The sequence below is a fragment of the Perognathus longimembris genome, chromosome 4 (genome assembly GCF_023159225.1).
Source record: "Perognathus longimembris pacificus isolate PPM17 chromosome 4, ASM2315922v1, whole genome shotgun sequence".
NCBI classification, from domain to species: domain Eukaryota; kingdom Metazoa; phylum Chordata; class Mammalia; order Rodentia; family Heteromyidae; genus Perognathus; species Perognathus longimembris.
In genome coordinates this window covers 5907217-5921215 of record NC_063164.1, presented here as the reverse complement: position 1 = coordinate 5921215, position 13999 = coordinate 5907217, and the positions used below count along the sequence as shown (strand labels likewise).

The following is a 13999-nucleotide window of genomic DNA, read 5'->3' as shown; positions in this document are numbered from 1 at the left end:
TTTTACCTATAAGTGTCTTGGCCCTCCCTTTTCCTATATGAGGGCCCCTCTCATCACTGTCTCCTTCCATTCTCTAAGAATATTTTGTTTATAGAGACTTTTCCTTTAATAACTATGATCTAGGATTCCTTCATGGCTTTGTCTTTGAATATTCCCCTACTATCTTGTGTGTTCATGCTTATTTTATCCAGTCCCTGCTTAAATGTTCCCCTCACTTCCCCAAACAGAGTTGGGTATTATCACCTTACTGAAGCCAGCCGTTTTGTTTATGCTTCTATTACTATTTTTGACTTTTATATTTTCCCAAATAGACTTTATTTTCTTGATGGCTGGGTTGTGCTTTATTCCACAGGTTAGCTTTGTATGTGGATCTTTGTTGGTGTTTAATAAAGTTATGTTGAATAAATGTTTACTGGCTCAATATAAAGATCAAGATATTGTCAGTTGAAGAAGAGCTAGAGGAACCTTAGTTGTTATAACTTGAAAGAAAAATAGCTTAGAACTGATTATAGAATTATACCTTTACAGAGATAGGGCAAGAACAGTATTCTGTAATTCCTTTTAATTTTTTGCTTGTGAAGTGACTTCTGCTGGCATTAAGACAAAACAGTCCCCAAAATTGGGTCATTATAACAGCTTGCATTCCCAGGAGTTAGTAAGTGATTCCTCCTGGCCTGTGACATCATGAGCCTCTGCAGCCAGAGCCCCCCACATATGAGAACAGTTGTTCTCTGCAGATGGGGTGAGGAATGGGTTCCAGATATGAGGTCACCATGTGAAATATACAGCACTGTAAATAAGATTTTCATAGGCGGAGAAACAGAGTCCATCTGCTTTCAGATGTAAACTTTCTGTGTAAGCCTATAAGGTAAAAAAGCTAGACAAGAAAGGATACTTTAACTGTTGGAGAAAATTAAGTGTGTTAGATATACTAAAAACATTTCTTAACATTTTGTAATCAGGCTTACCTTTTTCTTCTCTTTATCCAGTGGGGCTAAAATTCTTTTAAAGAAAGCTATTAAAGAGTTAAAAAAAATGAGAGTAGAATGGTATTGTTTTCTATACCTTAACTAAAATTCATCATTTCATTGTTTCTATATAGGAAAGGAGACACCAATGATGAATGGGATCTCTTTTCTGTATTTGAAACAGAACAGCAATCATATACATGTAGTTCTGAAGTTTAAAGAAGTTCTCACTCCAGAGAGCATATGTTACTTCTCTCACCTTTGGTTTAGCACTGAGAGGTTGTTATAGGCAGTGTTGGGAGAGATGAACTCATGATAGGCATGTCTAGAAGGGGTTTGGTTTGGGTGGATGATCATAGTGACATAGGTAAGAGATAGTAGAATGGCTTTTTTCAGAACCCTGATGATACTTTAGCTAAAGGAAGTTCAGGCTGAGCCTCTAGAACTTCCTAAGGCATGATGTCAGAGTTCCTTTTGCTGTAGACTATTGGTGTGAACTTGTTATTGGAACTCTGAAAAAATCTTAGTCTAAGAAGACAAAGGAAAGGATGAGCTAATTTCTAGGACTTGCACCCTTATGTTAACAGTGAAATCAGCTGGAGAATACATAGGTGTGAATTAAAGATGAGAGGAGTTGAAGTGACATTACAGTGGAATGTCCAGTCATTCAGAAGGAAAAGGTGACATTCATAGCCTTATTACCAGGGGCAATTGGAGAAGTTCTATCGACATTAATTAATTGGCTCAAGAAATGCTTGCTGATATCCTAGTAAATGCTAAGCATATACAAGTGAACAAATTAGGAAAGTTACTGGGGATTAGGCAAAAATATATCAATGCAAAAGAAATAACAGGCTGTGTGAGAGAGCATAATTAGGGGAAGGCACATTACATCATGTGGTTTGGGAAGGACTCTGAAGTTATCTCTGAATTGAGATCTGAAGGGCAAGAATGAGTCAGCCATCTTAAGGCCTTGGAAAAGCATGTAGGCAGGGAGATTGACTGTTGGAAAAACAGCAAGCAGAAGAAGGCCTACTGAAACATAAATGGACAAAAAATTCTAATATGGGAATAAGGTGGAGAGTTTGGCAGCTATCTAGTCATTTAGCCTCTCCAGTATGTTGGAGAGTTGGATTTTATTCACAGAACAATGGAAAGTAACTGAAATAGTAAGCGGGAAGAATGCAGTTTGCTTCATATCTTAAAATGTCTCTCTAGCTGAGCACAGAGTGCATGCCTATAATCCAAACTACTGGAGAGGTTGAGATCCTGAGGTTCACTCTTTGAAGCCAGACCACGAAGGAAAATCTTTAAAAGAAAAAAATTTTATTGTCAAACTGATGTACAGAGAGGTTACAGTTTCATACATTAGGCATTGGATACATTTCTTGTACTGTTTGTTACCTCCTCCCTCATTCTCCCCTCCCCCAAGAAGAAAAATCTGTCAGTCTGTTTCCAAAGCCAATCTGGAGGCATGGTTCATGTGGTAGAGTGACAGCTGAGCAAGAAAGCCAGGCAAGCATCAGGGCTTGAGTCCAAACCCCAGTTCTAGCAAAAAATAAACAAATGAAAAACAATAACACTCTCTAACTGTTGTTAAGTGAATAGATTATAGTGGAAGCTGGGAGATCACTAAGTAAGCCATCAAAGTAAACTATGCAAGAAAATAAAGAGACCTGAAGTTGGGTGGTGGCAATGAATATGGAGAGAAAGAGCTGACACAACCTACCTGGGTTAGATGTAGGAGGTGAGACAAAGGACAGAGTCTGGGATGTCTCCTAAGCATTTGAGTGGAACAGCTGGGTGGATGACATGGACATTAACCACGCTAGGTGAGGTTGAGGATTGGGCTGTGGTGCTGAGCTCAGGAAGGCATGAATGAGTGAAGAGGCTCTGGTGGTGACCACAGCAGACAAGAGGAGTCTTCAGTAAAGAGCCAGCTTCCTGAGCTTCCATGTGCTATGATGGTGGGCAGTTCACTTACTTTCTTAGTGCTTCAGTTTCCTCATCTGTAAGAATGAGGCTAGTCATATCTGCCTCAGATTTCTTGCTGTATTAGATTTGTAACATAGAAGAATTTTAAAATGATGCATGGCCCATTGTATACCTATGTAAGTGCTCCTCAGAATTGTTTTTATTACTGTCAGAGGTATGGGCAGGGTTTCTGTCAGGTGATTGCTGCTATGTGGAGATAGCTGTCCATAGCTGGTAGATCTAATGATTGTGTGTGTATGTGTGTGTGCATGTGTGTGTGCACGTGTGTGTGTGCACGTGTGTGTGCACGTGTGTGTGTGTGTGTAATTCCTTAAGTCTAAGCATTTTAAGTCTAAGCATCCTGTAAACCAGATAAAATGTGTTTGTGATTGCTGATTTGGAATAGCCCAGTTGTGTTGTTCTATAGTACCATTCAGTTTCTTGAGTTCTGACAGGGAAAAGGCAGATTGTTTTGGTCAGTTGAGGTGGGCGGGCTCCACGGATTAAGTATAAGAGGAAGAGGGGGACCCAAGGCTTAGGGTTTGTGAGGGGAAGACTTAATGGCAGGCCATGGCAGCTAGGTGGACAAGGAAGTAAGTAGAGTGGAAAGACAAGCATAGGAAATTCATTGGAGAGTTGGATTTTATGGGCTGTGGCTTGGAGGTCATAGTGCAATTGGAGAATTATTGGAATTTCCACAGGAAGTGAGTGAGAAGGGCAGGTAACTAATCCAAAAGAGAGATGTGGTGTTTTGTATTTGGAGGTAGTATGGTTAATGGTGACAACAGGATATAGGCAGTAGACATGGGAAAGAGTGGATGGAGGGAAAAGTAGCTAGAGTGACAGGTTAGAGATGCCAGGTTAGATTTGGGAATGAAGGGAAAGGCAGTGAACTGTGAGTCAAAACTGTGAATTAGTACTGTGACCAGAAAGTTAGAAATGACATCATCAGTGAAGTATGGAAGGAGCTAGTAGCATAAGCCTCAGAGGATCTGTGTTTTTAAAAAACAATAAAGACAAGAAAATGATTGAAAACTGTGATGGGGAAAGCAAGGGCGAGGCCATCATCCCTCCATCCCTGAGATGCTTGGGATAGTAGAGGTAAAGGTGGATTCCTCTTTAGAGCACTCCAGGGGAGGTGATGGCATTCGGGGACAGCCAGGTTCCAGTTCAGTTCAGGGAAGAGATGGGAGATTCAGGATCCTCACTGGCCAAATTCTAGGGCCAGGAAAGGGTTTAGGAAGAAGTTAGGAGATGGAAGACTAGAGGGGAGGTTAGGCTATAGTTAGAGAAATTCAGAAATGCAATCTTGGACCTCTCTTGCTAAGACAGAGCATTTGCTTGATGTGTCTTTCAGTGGATGGACTCTTTCTTGGCCACCTTTATTTTCAGCTTCTTCCCTTAGGCTGTAAGAACAGCTTTGGTCTGCTTTGGGATCCTGTTAGAGTTTTCTGCTCGGAGAGTATTCAGGGATCTGTTCCTTACTTCTTAAGACTTATGCGTCTATCAAATTTACAAATGCTCTTGAAACAAGGCTTCTGTTACTTTAAAAAATGTCATTTTATTGTTATTATTAAGGTGTTTTATGGAAGGGTTACCATGTCACAATCCAGGTAATGCATACATGTCTGTTTTTCTTCCAGTTTCCTCCTGTCATCCCTGCCCACTAGTTGCATAGTTTATTTTCCACATATTGTATACTGAATACCATGATTGCATTTGTTCATCCTTCCTCCTTCCTTTTCTGCAGCCCCCTTTGCCTGCCCTAAGAAGTAGGAAAAGAACCCCCCAATCCCCAGACAACCCTGCCACCATCTCCAGCAACAGCATAGATATCTGTGTACTTTTATATATTGACCTATTTGGCACAGAGAATCAAGAATAGAACCTTTGATATCTTTTAATTAAGCCTAGAACAGCATTTCTCTTTCCCCATAGCCCAGCCTTGGCTTCTCTGCATGGTCTGTAATTAAAGGTATATTCAAAACAGAGTACATTCACATTTCTGTACATCTTCAAGTGCTAACCATTCCCCAACATGGAAGGGATAATGGGAAAATGTGAATCTTAACAAATGATACTAGATGAAAGTGCCTGTAATCAGAAAATTAAGCTGTTTTAAACATAATGTCAATGAAATGACTTTCATTTGTTTGGAGTATTTTCTCCTGCCTAGATTATGAGCTCTCCTTAAAGTAAATTTGCTTCAGCACTCTTTTTTTTTTTTTTTTTTTTGCCAGTCCTGGGGCTTGCACTCAGGGCTTGAGCCCTGTCCCTGGCTTCTTTTTGCCCAAGGCTAGCACTCTGCCACTTGAGCCACAGCTCCACTTCCGGCTTTTTCTATATATGTGGTGATGAGGAATGGAACCCAGGGCTTCATGTATATGAGACGAGCACTTTACCACTAGACCATATTCCCAGCCCCATTTTTTTTTTGGTGGTACTAATTTTTGAACTCAGAGCTTCACACTTATTTGCTAGGCAAACACTACTGCTTGAGCCATACTTCCAGCAATATTTTGCTTTAGTTACTTTGGGACACAGGTGCAGATGACATGTCTAGCTTGTTGCTTGAGATGAAATCTTGCTAATGTTTTTACTCGAGCTGTCCTTGACCCAGGGTCTTCCTGATCTCCAGTTTCCAGTGTATCTGGATTTATAGCCGTGTGCCACAATAGCTGGCCTTGCTTCAGAGCTCTTAACAAGGATGCCTGGAGAGCTGTGCCAGTGTATCTGCTGTCTCTCCCACTTTTAACTCTATAGCCTGATGGGGCAGAGTGAATGTTGGCCCTCTTAACCACTTTTGTGAACACAGTGCCCTCCACTGTCCTTTTATTCTAGGCTTACCTAGAAATCTTACAGGCAAAAATAGGCCAGGTGCCATCTTTGCAACCTTTCTTGGTGCCCGCTAAAGTAAATTTCACTTAGGCTATTCTACACCTCTTCCTTTATAAGGACAAAGTTTAGTTCTCATTCTGCTCCCAACTTTGTCTGTCTTAGTACTTCATACATAATGAAATGAGTATATATAACCAAATGAATGATCATTTGTTGTACTCTATTTGGTATGTTAAGATATTGTATACATTTGTAATTTAAACATGGGACACCAGTGAAAGAACACATTTTTCTGCTTAATTTTATGCTCTTTATGTATCTTTGAGTTATTCATTTAATGGGAAATGTTATTTAAAACTCTTTCTCAGGTTATCCTTCCAATGTGGCTATTAGGAAAACATCAGCTTAAGTCCAAGGGCTTGTGAGTATAGCTGGAACCTGGGGAGAGTAAGGGCTTCTTGCAAAGGCTGAAATACTGAGCTGCTATTGAAGACTGCCCCTACTTGCACCCCTGTGCACTAACAGAAACGGACCCTGATTTGGCACTGGAATAATAGGAAGTTGAAGGCAGACTGGGTGGCCTGGCTGTTGGAGCCAGCATTCCTGTTTGCATTAAGAGCTGGTTATGGATCGTTTTGAATTATTGACTCATTCGGCTCTGCAGAGGGGCCTGAGTAAAATATATGTATCCAGTTCCTTGGGGCTGAGTGTCCAAGTTGGAAATCAACTTGTATTATTTTGAATTGTTAGAGAAGAAGCACTTGTGCAAAGATCTTAGACCTAGTTGAATCCAACAGGCTATCATTTAGTGAGGCATAATTCTCATATAATCTTGTTCTTAAAATCAAGGCTTAAATTTGAAGACCAGCGTAGAGGGATCAGCATTTGAAAACCCCAGTTATCACTTTCCTACTCTGTGGCCAGTGCAGTTGTTTCTCACCTAAGCTTGTTCACAGCAAGCTTTTAGTTTTCCATGGAATTTGCTGTTGCACATATCAACATAAATTGTGTTTTATGTAATGAACAGTTCCCATGCATCTAACTTGTTTTCTAGGTGAAATTATTTGATTAAAATTTTTTAATTAGAGAATAACATTGTATGGAAAAATAATAAGTGTGTAGCTAGATTTTCACAGATTTTTATTATTTTGTTTTAAAGGGTGTATTGAGAATTAATCCAAAGAAGTTTCATGAAGCTTTCATTCCTTCCCTGGTAAGTTCAATAACTTTATAATAAACCTAATGTCACATTTAATTTTTCAAATGTGTTCTGAAACTGAAATCATATAATCTAACAAAAAAGCAGAATAGTAAAACAAATTTGAGGATGGGCAAAGATTTGTTTCAAATTTAAATAAACAGAATTTGCCTTTGGTTCACCACCCCTTTTCCAGTCTTAAAATCTCATGCCAAATGAGAGGACGGCATTTGTTTCGAAGCTGCAGAGAACAGCTGGACCCAGGCAGACTACCCGCCAGTTCGTGTAATTGGATGCCCTTGCTTTATAGCTTAAAAGGATTTATGGTTGTTTTTTTTCCCACTGATTTAAGTTAATCTTTCCTAAACAAAAATGCTATCTACTTTCGATCTACTGCATGAGCTAATTTGAACATGTGCCCAAAAATAACAAGCAATGCTTTTTGTTGTTGTCCAGAATTTCTTACTTCACTTTGGTGCAGGTGATAGGACTTTGAGCAAGGCTCTTTATTGTTGGGTCTTTAGACCTTTCATGCATTCATGGCTCATTTTAAGAGGTTCTTTCCAGTTAAAGCAAGTTTCTCCTGACACATGGTTAGTTAGCTTCACGTATCTGGAGAAGGCCTGCTTGGGCAAAGCTGGGAGAGCAATGTTCTTAATTCCTCACTTTTCCAGGTTGCTGTAAGTGGGTTAGTTATGGAATCATACATTTTTCATGGTAGGAAAGGCCAGATGGATAAACTTCTGTTTATACACAAGGAAATGGAGTATATACATTTCAGTTAACCTATTTCATTAGGTTATATGGCAAGGTTAGTGAGAATGTAAATCAAGATATGTTCATTGTAAATGATATTATTGTCATTCTTATAGTACTTGAAGAACTGTTTTTAAGCTCTGTTCAGTCTGTTTCTGTCTTGCCATCCAGAAGTCAAGGAGTTATATTTACATCCAAATTCAAGTCTTACCCATTGGTTTGGTAAAACGTGTCAGTGACTTTATTGTATAATTCTGAATAATATTCTGTTCTTGAGACTGAGCATAGTATTCGTATTCATCTTGGAACTTGAGTAGTAGAATCAAGTGTCAGCTGGGAGGTAGTAACTTAGCCACAAGAACAGTTTTTTCATACACTGAAAGCAGTAGATTCTAGAGTCTGCTTATAAGGTGAAGATCACCTACAGAAATAATAAACATCCGTGATCAACTCCTTCAAGGTGCCATGTTGGAGACTGATAGTAAGTCTTTTAATAAGTCCTGCCTAATCAATGTTTTCCATATTAGGAAGGATTTTTTCTTCAGTGGTTTAGCAGGTATGGGGGAAGGGTTCATTATATTAGGAACCCTTGTGTGTGAAATACATGAACTTTTAAGCATGAGAATCATATTTGATGGAGTAAAGATTTCATCCCAAGAGGTACCTGTGAACTGAGCATATTTCAAACATTTCATCTCCTGTGTACATTGAGTTCATGGATTGGCGCAATAAGGGGAAAGACAACATTAAAAAAAATCTGCTGGTATGGTGATGCATGCCTGTAGTACCGGTTATTTGGAGCAGAGGTGAGAGGATTACAAGTTTAAAGGAAGCCTGGGCAAAGTGTGGGGGTCTTTTCTCAAAAACACCCACTCTCTACATGAAAATAATTTACTGCTAGCTTTCTCCCTTTGCTGAGTTCACTGTCTGGAATTCATACTACTCAATTAAATCCCTGTCATGTCAGCACCTAGAAAGCATGAGGCCTAGGACAAAGAATCAAAGGAGGTACACATGTACCAACTACTGAAAAGTTATAAATCAAACTAACAAACTATTAAGCATAATATATTCTATGGCAAGTAAAGTATATTCCTTGCCAAACTTACCTCCGTGTACCAGCGTGTTTGAGTATAAAATCTCAGATTTCTTGGAGCTCCATGCTGTGGATGTGGAGAGGGTCCATCTCTCTCTTGCCTTTTCCTAAGACTGGTTCCTATCCCCTCATCCCTCCCTTGCATCTAGTGAGGTCTCTTGCATGCACATGTGTGAGCATCTTATCCCATGTGTTTAAGCTCTGTTCATGCTATAGACACATCTGCCCTTTAGCCACCAGAGAAGCACAAAAGTGCTTGCTACCAAGATGCTTGGGCTGATTACTTCAAGGGACCACTTGGCTCTCAGAATAACTTAAATGATGGGGAAGGTTTTGCAGGGTAAAATCATGCACTTTTACTTCTCCATGAATTAACCCAGCTTAATGTTAAAGGATAGCTAGGAAGCAAAAGCAAGAATAAGTGATATTTTAAAAGTTCAGTTTCAGTTTTTGGAGGCATTATAGAAAGGAATTGAAGAGTAATAGTAGAGGCAATGCATTCATGTAGCTCAACCCCAGAACTTGAAGTTCTAGATCTCTGAGTGAATATAGTTAATGTCCATGCTAGGAGCAAACTGTATGAACTGGAAAAAACACTGACAGATTAGACTATAAAACAAGATGTTAGACCAGGGCATGAATATTACTTGTATCTAGTTAAGCTGGGAGAATGAAGATAGGGTTGATATTAATGATGGTATAGTCTCTGCTCTGACCAGAGGAAAAAAGAAAAATTCCCTTACTTATAAAATGAAGATTGGATTAAATATGTCCCAGTGTTTCTCACAACTTCAAAATGACAAGTTTATTTTGGGGAAAAATTAGAAAGATGACAAAGAATTCTTTAGGTTTATTTTTAATCTAAAAATGGTTATGAATTTATATAATTTGCTATGGCAGAAAGTCAGTAGGCTAAAAACAATGATCACCAGTGTAAAATAACTTTGTTTTGAAGAACTTTAGATTCATCATTGTTTCTACATGTTGAATATTGAAAATTGTCATTTCTTATAACAAATCCAAAATGTGTAACTGCTAGTCTCTTGGGGTTCTTGGTAAAAGTAAAATACAGAGGGAGAATAAAACCATGTGGTTATCAAGAAAGCCAAAACAAAATGATATTAGTAAGTGTTTTTTTTTTTGGTTTTATTTGGGGGGAGGGGGGCTCAGATCAAGAAGAAAAATAGACCAGATAGGAAGGCCTGGCTTTTTATTTTATGCCAGTACCGAGACTTGAACTCAGGGCCGTATTTCTGCACTTTCTTCCTTATAGCTTGTGTTCTACTACTTGAGCCATGCCCAGTGTAGCATTGTTATTTGTTAAATGGAGATAGAGTCTTGCAGACTTTTTTTTTCACAGGCTGCATTTGAACTTAGATACTTCAGGTCTTAGCTTTCTGAGTAGTTAGGATTACAGGTATGAGCCACTGGCACCCAATTGCTGCTACTGCTGTTCCTTTTTCTTCTTCCTCTTCTTTTTAAAAGCATATTTTCTCATCTGCATTGTATTGGTCTAAGAAGCTATGTAATTTTTGTGTGTGTGTGTTTGTGTCTTGTCATGGGTCATGGAAGGCACCTTTTATGCCACTGTGAAAGTTATTTCTGGTCCAAAAGGAAGCTGTTCTATTGATAAGGGGATGCTTTGGCTATCATGACTTTCTTAAATTGTCCTCCTTCATCCTCTCTCCTAAGTATTTGGATTATTCCCATATCTATTTATGTTTTCTTTATGGTCAGTCTTTATCCATTATCTTTCCTTTCTCCCATCTCTTTCCCTTCCTTTTTCTTTTCCCCTCCTCTAGCCCTCTCCCATCTTTCCCCTTTCTCCTTTCCTTCTTTCCCTGCTTTCTGTCTTCCCTCCCTCTCTCTCTCTCCTTTCTTCCTTCTACTCTTCTCTTCTTGGCATCCTACTTAAAAGGAATAACTGAAATTGTAATATTGACCAGTTAAAAAATTTAATATCTTCGCTTTTTTGAGGCATGGTCTCTGTTTGTAGTCCAAGCTGACTTTGAATTTGAAATTTTCCTGCCTCTGCCTCCCCAATGCTGGAATTATAGGTGTGTACCACCACACCCCACTGAAGTTTAGTGTCTTTAAAAAAGAGATTTAGCAATAATTACAGGCTTCTGGACCAATTAAGGAAGAGCTGAGTAGAGATAGAATTAGCTAGAGCTCTGTGTTTCATGTGAGGTTCAGCTTAGATCTGCTTTCTTTGTTTTTGTTGGATAGAGAGATGACAATACCATCATCCTATCAATGAAATCTCTGAGCTGCCCAAGGGATAGTTACAGCTGCTATAGAGCAGGCATTTCATTGCATGTTTTGATACAGAAGAATGGGTTAGGATGACCTCCAAACAGTTCTCTCCCTTGCAGAGTGGTCTACTAGATGGGGTTGTATTGTAAATTGCTGAAGGCAGAAACTCATGGTGACAGGCCACACTTCAATTGTTCTGTTTTTTTTTTTTGTTTGTTTGTTTTTGCCAGTCCTGGGGCTTGAACTCAGGGCCTGAGCACTGTCCCTGGCTTCTTTTTGCTCAAGGCCAGCACTCTGCCACTTGAGCCACAGTGCCACTTCTGGCTTTTTCCATATATATGGTGCTGAGGAATCGAACCCAGGGCTTCACGTATATGAGGCAAGCACTCTACCACTAGGCCATATTCCCAGTCCCTCAATTGTTCTGTATTTACCAGTCTTAGTCACTCTGAGAAGCTCCTCGTGGGGTCAAATTCAGTAATTCTTGGTGGCTAATACGGTAGTTGGTCCTCAGGGGCTTAAGGCGGGATCAGGTTTGGCAGATTGGAGGATTCAGTTGCCAGCCCATTGTTCGATTGGAAATTCAACAGGAAATCTATTTTAAAAGTTCTTAAATGATGTGTACTGTGTACTTGGAAACAATTAGCAAAACATGGAGTGATTAAAATCTCTCTCTTTTTTTTTTGGTTTGATGATTTTGGAATGACAGTTTTAATTGACTAGAATTCCATAGTGATCACCTTCAGTCTTTTGATTAATCTTATCTATACCAAGTACCTATATTAAAAAAAAATTGAGTAGTGACTTTCTAGACCCTTTTGTTGACACTTTCCGTAATAAAATTTACAGTTGATTTCTCTTGTACCCTTTGGAAAAAGTGTACCTAGTATGAGCTTCTGGGAGAAAAAAAGAAAAGTACAGTTGGCAGTTGGTGGCTCAGACTACTATAATCCTAGCTACTAAGGAGACTGAGATCTGGCTCAAAGCCAGACTCTTATTTCCAGTTAACCACCAAAAGAAGCCAGAAGGGGAGAGGTGTCTCGAGTGATTTGGGGACAGCACCCAGGCCCTGAGTTCAAGCCCCAGAACTGGCTCCCCCTTCCTCCCTCCAAAAAAAAGAAAGAAGAAAAAAAAAAGAGAAAGTTTGTTGGTGAAACATTTTCTCTTGGGCTGACCTTTGAGAGTCTTCTCTCTACCTTTGCTTTCTTTAGCTGCTGATTGTTTCTTTTGCTGCTGATTGTTTCTTTTGCTGCTAATTGTTTCTTTTGCTAAATGACTGCACACTTTTATACTGATGAAAAATGAGAAGCTAGAGTAGACTAGAGTATGAGGTATTGTCATGTCAATGAAAAAGCTAGAACCCTCAATTCACAACGGATACCTGAGGAGAGTGTTGTGGGGCACAACACTGCTCAGAATAGGCAATTGAGGTTTTTAGGGGCCAGTGTCTTCTGGCTGTGGTCTGGAATTCACCCTACTCACAAGTTACGTGGGTGTGAGAGTGTGCTTTTTGATTCTCATGTTACTTTCCCTCCTGCTCTTTTTACTTCTTAAATGTGTATAAAAATGAGCAAATTGCTCCTTTTGCCCTTTCCAGTGGGCAGTATTACTGTGGTTTTTTCTTCCTAGAGAACTTGAGTTTTGAAGCTGGATGCTGCTCCTACCCTCAGTGGGTTTCCCTGGGGATTATTTGTTGTTTCTCTTCTGTACATTTGCATGCTTCCTGTTTTTCACCCTTCCTTGACACTTTAAAGAAGTATATATAGTAAAAACAAAAAGTATCTGTGTGCCTTACTTTATTTAAAACAAAAAGGATAACAAGTATAACTCCTTTCTCATTTCAGTTTTGAAAGCATAATTTTTGCTTGCTGTGTGTGTGTGTGTGTGTGTGTGTGTGTGTGTGTGTGTGTGTGTGTGTTTTGCCAGCTCTGGGCCTTGACTCAGGGCTTGAGCACTGTCCCTGGCTTCTTTTTGCTCAAGGTTAGCACTCTGCCACTTGAGCCACAGCGCCACTTCTGACCATTTTCTATATATGTGGTGCTGGGGAATCGAACCCAGGGTTTCATGTATAGGAGGCAAGCACTCTACCACTAGGCCATATTCCCAGCCCCGTGTTCTGTGTTTTGATTGATATTTTTGTTTTGCTTTTGTCCTGCCCATAGTAGATTATTTTTGTGAGTTTTTGTTCTTATGTGCTCATTGCCACATCTTTTTGTTTGAAAGATATTTTAGTTACATGTATAGTCATGTACTTAGTGTTCCTGTTAAGAAAGTCCACAGATTGGTATCTAAACAATGTAAACCGAAGAAGTAAGTTTTGGTTTGAGGCTTCAGTAAGATGACCATTTCCTTGTTTTTCTCTCCAATCTAGGATGGTGATCGAGACATTTTTATTGATGGGGTTGTTGCTCGCAATAGAGCCTTAAATGGGGATGTGGTGGTTGTAAAACTGCTTCCTGAGGAGCAATGGAAGGTGAGTTAAATATCCCTTTCCTAATTTATTTCTTCTTTGGTAATTTTTCATTCTCCCAATTATGTATCAATGAGACACCATAAACCAGAGGGTAATTTATAGGCCCTACAGGTAAGTTTGAATGCCTGTGAACCAGGGTATTGCATGGTGGGTACTCAGAGGTACCTGCTGGGAAGATATTGGATAATTGGACTTGTTATTCTCTGACCATTATGATTTCTTTGACACATAATACACACACACACACACACACACACACACGTATTCTTTTGGATAAAAATAAAGCTTGCCAACACAGTCAAACTTGATTTGTATTATTTTTCTATACCCTGTGCTGAGAAATCTGGCCAGAAAAAGCCATATTGATGGTGGTATTCTTCAGACATTCTCCTGCCTGTACTGGGAAACAGGGCAATGCATGCTTGGCCCAGTGTGGTGAC

General features: G+C 39.5%; 1 protein-coding gene across 2 annotated transcripts in view; it reads left to right on the top strand.

The window, feature by feature from the left end:
* Window positions 1-13999, top strand: part of Dis3l2 (DIS3 like 3'-5' exoribonuclease 2) — a 312571-nt gene that overhangs the window by 39471 nt on the left and 259101 nt on the right. For both annotated transcript variants that reach the window (XM_048344518.1, XM_048344519.1), the window contains exons 4-5: window positions 6940-6993; window positions 13458-13559. In XM_048344518.1, the coding sequence (XP_048200475.1) occupies window positions 6940-6993; window positions 13458-13559 (156 nt within the window). The remainder of the gene's footprint in view (window positions 1-6939; window positions 6994-13457; window positions 13560-13999) is intronic.